The sequence below is a fragment of the Cupressus sempervirens genome, chromosome 4 (genome assembly GCF_028749045.1).
Source record: "Cupressus sempervirens isolate cs-2001-9-10 chromosome 4, ASM2874904v1, whole genome shotgun sequence".
NCBI classification, from domain to species: Eukaryota; Viridiplantae; Streptophyta; class Pinopsida; order Cupressales; family Cupressaceae; genus Cupressus; species Cupressus sempervirens.
The window spans coordinates 121,000,578-121,006,295 of NC_143121.1; the positions used below are offsets into that span (position 1 = coordinate 121,000,578).

The 5,718-nt window shown below is 33.4% G+C and overlaps 1 protein-coding gene across 1 annotated transcript; it reads left to right on the forward strand.

The window, feature by feature from the left end:
• The first annotated feature begins 1,769 nt into the window (after positions 1-1,769).
• LOC149560223 (phenylcoumaran benzylic ether reductase IRL1-like) lies at positions 1,770-5,238 on the forward strand. The gene is made up of 5 exons (XM_089824547.1): positions 1,770-2,068; positions 2,714-2,851; positions 2,942-3,179; positions 3,994-4,197; positions 4,842-5,238. Exons 1-5 carry the CDS (start codon positions 1,889-1,891, stop codon positions 5,003-5,005), a joined length of 924 nt encoding a protein of 307 aa, XP_089680673.1. The 5' UTR covers positions 1,770-1,888; the 3' UTR covers positions 5,006-5,238.
• Positions 5,239-5,718: the final 480 nt, after the last annotated feature.

Sequence of the window (5,718 nt, forward strand, 5' to 3'; positions counted from 1 at the left end):
TTGTAATTTAAAAATATTGACAGATATAAGTTGTAATGTTTTAATTGTGATCAATAAATTAGAATTAAGGTGCAATTTGATTTTAATAATCGAAGTGATGATTATATTGATTATAATAATTGTAATTTTGGTTACATAACTTTTTTAATTCAAACTTATGACTAATCTAACTCTAATATCCTGACTATTTACAATCACTATTTAATCACAAGCTTGATTACAGTCTAATGAGAGTCATAATAAATTTTTTTTTAAAATAGTTATACAACAAGCGTTAATGAAAATTGCTATTTTATTTAAAATATAAAATTTGCATCTATAAATAAGAATTATTTTCAATGTTGAATTGTTTAGTTTTAATATGTAGAATATAAGGTTTATGAAGTGTAAATTGTGGTTAGTTTGAATTGTTGTCTATAACAAGGAATGTGTAACCTATAAAAGAAGAGAAAAAAACTTTAATGATATTTTTTTAAGGAACATTTTACAAATATGAAGAAAATGATGTTAAGTTTGGTTAAAATAAATCATTCAATTGCTAAATAAGATCAACAATAGCAATTCATAAAATGATGAAAGATAATTTAGTCTAGTGGCAGGCATTGAAAAAAGTATTTTAGACTTGGAATTATTTTATTGAGCGTTGTTCAATTAAATAAAAAATATTTTAGTACTTGTACATTGTGTTACTTTTCTAACCAATATTCTTTGACTTATTGAAAGTCATATGTTGATGTATACCAACAAAATCATAAAATATACCTTTATTTGCTATAGACGAGCTTTGATGTTTACTTATGTTTATTATTAAATACAAAATTTAAAAGATATTTTTTCACATCATTTAAAAAGATAAATAAGTTTAATTTATATATGAAATATGTATTTTAAATTATTAATATATTTTATAGAAAAATAACTATTTCAATTTTGAAAGTCTTATCTAACAAATATTTAGTTTAAAATTATTTATTTCTTAATAGTTTATTGATTACAATATTAATTTAGTTTGGACTCTACTTTGTAACACTAACTACCCTTCCTAACAACTAATTCCTCTACACAATATGACTATAATGCATCTCGCCATCCAAACTAAAAAATATTATAACTTTCTTCTTCAATGTCTCATCTTGTTTAATCTAATTACAAGTGTAAAACATTTAATGAATGAATGAGAGGTGCTAGTAATATTCACCAAGGAAAATCAATATATAAGACCTACTAACAATACACCTCCTACAACACCAAAACCTTATCCAAGTTGTAATCTCCTCTCTAAATCTTCCACAACAAAATTTGATAAATAAAAAATTTACTATGTTGTTTTACTTTTTTTAAAATAAATCTAACTATTTTCAAAATTACTCATGACTAATTCAAACAAATATATATAGAGTATATGAAACATCATTCCGTGACAAAATGCTTCTCTATATTGTCAACAAGACAAATTATCTTTTCCCATTTTTTTCCGGAAATTTTTACATTTGATCTTCACGATCTGCATAGTTTGACTTTAGTTTGTCTTTGTTGCATTTTGTCTAAAGATTAGCCTGTTCTTTCTTATTTAAATGCCAATTTTCAAGAGGACATGTACGTTTTTCTCTGCTTCTAGAAAGACTCGCTTATCCACATCACAGTTATCTTTATTTATCTGGTTTGAATATCCGCTTGATTGTCAGGCCACTAAAATTATGACCAATGCAAAGAAAATCAAACACCATTTATGTCCATTTACTAGAAATTTCTTTTGAGACTCTTCTTTTGGACTGTTCCTGTGTCTGATTGCTATAAGATGTTAACAATGAGTATTCGGTCTGCAAGCTGCATAGGATTGTTGATTGAAATAGATCAGAGAAAAACATAAATTGCCTTCTAACTGAAGATGGGAGGCAGCAGAGTTTTGATCATTGGAGGAACTGGTTACATTGGCAAACATGTTACCAACGCAAGCCTTGCCCAAGGTCACCCCACTTTTCTCCTTGTTAGGGATACCAAACCTTCTAACCCTGAAAAGGCTCAGCTGCTAGAGTCCTTCACATCCAAAGGAGCAACTCTGATTCAAGTGAGATACTAGCATAAATGTGTTTTTTCCATCAAAATTCAATGATCCAATATGTATAATGTTTTTTTCCATCAAAATTCAACAATCTACAATGCCTAATGTCTTTTTCGATCAAAAATCAGCAATCTACAATGCCTAATGTCTGTTCCCATCAAAATTCAACAATCCACAATGTATACTGTGTTTTTCCCATCACAATTCAACAACTCATATATGTTCCACTCGCTGCGAGTAAAATTAACTGCTGTTCAATACGCCCTTCATGTTGTAACTCGTATTTGCGAGTCCACAGTTGTTGGCTTTATTAAACAGCTACTCTGATTATATTATATATATCTTATTTCAATTAAAATAAATAACGTTCTACTATGTCAGCCAGCCATGCTTTTCTTGACCACCTTCTGCAATACCCATATGCATGAGTCCCCCAGCATTCAATAACTCTGGTCTATGTAAGCTATTCAATGCTTTTTCAATCACCATTCAACAACACGAAATGGTTTTCTTGCCCATTATGCTATTTTGACAATGCCCAAACGCACGAATCCATAGATGATTACTCATGCAATGTCGTTTCAATCAGCATTCAACAACCAAAAATGTTTTTCCTACTGATACTGTTGTTTTCGCAATACCCAAATGCAGGGGTCCATAGATGATTATGGAAGCCTTGTAGAGGCAGTGAAGAAGAAGGTGGATGTGGTCATTTCTGCAGTGGGTGCTCAGCAGATAGCAGATCAGTTCACTCTCATCAAGGCCATCAAAGATGTTGGGACTGTCAAGGTACAATTCATATCTATGGTTTGATCAAATTCATGACTAGGGTTTTTAAGCTCAGTTCCCCTGAATTGAGTTTGTGTGCATCTTTTGCAGAGGTTTTTCCCATCAGAGTTTGGGAGTGATATGGATAAGCAGCATGCAGTGGAGCCAGTGAAGAGCATGTTTGACTTGAAAATCAAACTTCGCCGGACTATTGAGGCAGAAGGCATTCCACACACGTATGTTGTTGCACATTGTTTTGCAGGCTACTCTCTTACTAATCTTTCGCAGCTTGGCCTGACAGCCCCACCAAGAGATAAAGTTGTTATTTATGGAGATGGAACTACTAAAGGTGTGTGTTATTTCATCTCCTGGTATTGATTGATGGGTATAATTGTCATTGAAACAATTCATTTGGGCAAATTTAAGATCTGTATTACTCGTTTTGAGTGACCTTTTCTTGCTTCTGGTTCTCTTATATGTTTCTTAATTCAATAATACGTGCTGCTATCTTGAGTCAAACTCATTGACCTACGTTTCATGAGTAGTGGTCACATGAACCCATTTTTCATGAGAATGGATGGAACACTTAACTGATTGGATCTAGGTGATGCTCATAGAAGTGAAGGTGAAGTACCAAAACTTCCGCAGAGGTTACTCACTCCAGTATTACTCCAGCTCAAGTGTGCTTAACTCCAGAGTTTCCTCCATGGTTAAACCTCCGTAGTTAAGTGCAGTCGAGCTGGAGTAGTACTAGGTTGGATGACCTTTGGGGAAGTCCCAGTGCTTCCCCCAGATCCAGTGAATGTTGAGTTTCATTTGTTCTCATGAGAGATGGCTTCGTGTGAACCCTACTCATGAAGCATGGGTCAATGAGTTAGGCTCAAGAACTATACACTTGAATCCTGATAGCAACATCACAACTTGACTTGCTATGGAAAATATTGCCTACAGTTTATCAACTACATTTACTGTCATGTTTTTTCCCTCCTAATTCATGATCTATGATATCATAGATCTTTGCTGATTCATGACCTCTGTTACTAGAGTTCCATGTTAAGTCATGATCTCTGCCATGGTTCAGCGAAGCAGTAATAGATAAGGGGTCTCTGTTATTGGATTTTTTCTTGATCATTTGTCTGACATATGTTTAAATGGATATGCAGCTGTATATATGAAGGAAGAAGATATTGGGACATTCACCATCAAGGCAGTGGATGATCCTAGAACCTTGAACAAGACCCTCTACATGAGGCCTCCTGCCAATACCATCTCCACCAATGATCTTGTAGCTCTTTGGGAGTCAAAGATAGGGAAGACATTGGAGAAGGTCTATCTATCTGAGGAACAGGTTCTTAAACTAGTCCAAGGTAAGGATTTTAAGTCCCAATTCTTTGGTATTGCTGCTAATAACTATTATTTTTTGTTTTTGCTTTTTAAATGAGTGTTCCTGTAATCTAGCCCAGTGATGACCAGCAGCCGATGCCGCACAATGTCACACTTTATAAACATGAGAGAGACTTGAACTTGAGACCATAAGAAACTACCCACAACCTCAAGCCAACTCATCTTACTTGTTTTTCAATGTGAAAACTAAGTAAAACAACTTACACGAGATGCTTTAAAAAGACCAATTTGCTTCATGCATTCAGTCCAGACTGTCTACGTATATCAAAATCTCTATACAGAGGCTTAGAAATGAAGGCTACTAGGACACATTCAACCTAACATGAATTGTCATGACCAGAGATTACCCAAAAGATTCATGGTGCCGATTTCTATGTTCACTAGACAACACTTGAAACTCTTTTGGGTATCTCTGTCCTCACTACTATCCATATTAAGATGCATTCCTTTCAATTCTAGATTTTGGTAACCATTCATTACCAGTTTGCAGATACATAATCTAAGAAGATAGTTTCTTCTACTTTGATGAATTTTAGACCCTCTCCATACAATTATATTCTGTATATCAAAGCTAACACGTTATTAATTGTTGCGTTGGGTGATGCAGATACACCATTTCCAGGGAATTTTATGGTATCCATTTTTCACACCATTTATGTGAAAGGGGACCAAACCAATTTTGAGATTGGAGCTGATGGGGTTGAGGCCAGTGCGCTGTACCCAGATGTCAAATATACAACTGTTGAAGAGTACATGAGTGCATTTGTATGAAACATATGACATGATAAAAGTTAATGATACAATAGGTCTTTCTCAGTTCTTGACAAATCATACCCTTTGTGTCAAAGGGTAAGAAATGGGGAGAAGCAAATCGCTAATATCTTGTTTTTTCCCTTTGAAAAATGCATATCGTAGAAGGGCGGCTGTTGCAGTTGCAGCACCCTCTTGAGCTTCTGAAGTAGTTGTTACTTTTGTCAGCAAATAGAAGTTTTTTTTTCCCTTTAGTGGTGAAGTTGTAAATTGGTATTGTATTTTTATGGTTTTGAAAGAAAGTGGATTTTTTTTAATAAAGAATTGAACAAAATAAAATTGTATTTCAAATTTATATAAATTGGGTGAAAATTTAGAAATAAGTAAATACAAAGTTCTAAAAAGAAATGAATCATAATAGAGAAATGTGATGGGTAAATTTAAAATTATAATGATGAAAAAATTGAGCAAACAAAGTGAAAAATATTTTTAGTGGGAGGGGTTTCAATTATTTGAATTGGCCCACCCTTCATTATGCAAAACTTTTAGAGTGTCAATGGACTCAACTAATTAAAGCCACATCTTCTTGTTCTTAAAACTTTAGGTTGTGCTACGTTTGAGATAATTTCTTTGTAACAAAAAGGTTACAACTTGGTAATAAAATATATTGTGACCTTCAAAAAGGGCACATTCATCATTAAGAAGATGCACGATCCACCAAAAATGGGTTTATA

Coding starts and splice junctions, on each gene's coding strand:
- LOC149560223 (XM_089824547.1), top strand. CDS start 1,889: ATGGGAGGCAGCAGAGTTTTGATCATTGGAGGAACTGGTTACATTGGC. Junction 2,069..2,713: donor AAGGAGCAACTCTGATTCAA/GTGAGATACTAG, acceptor ACCCAAATGCAG/GGGTCCATAGATGATTATGG. Junction 3,180..3,993: donor TGGAGATGGAACTACTAAAG/GTGTGTGTTATT, acceptor ATGGATATGCAG/CTGTATATATGAAGGAAGAA.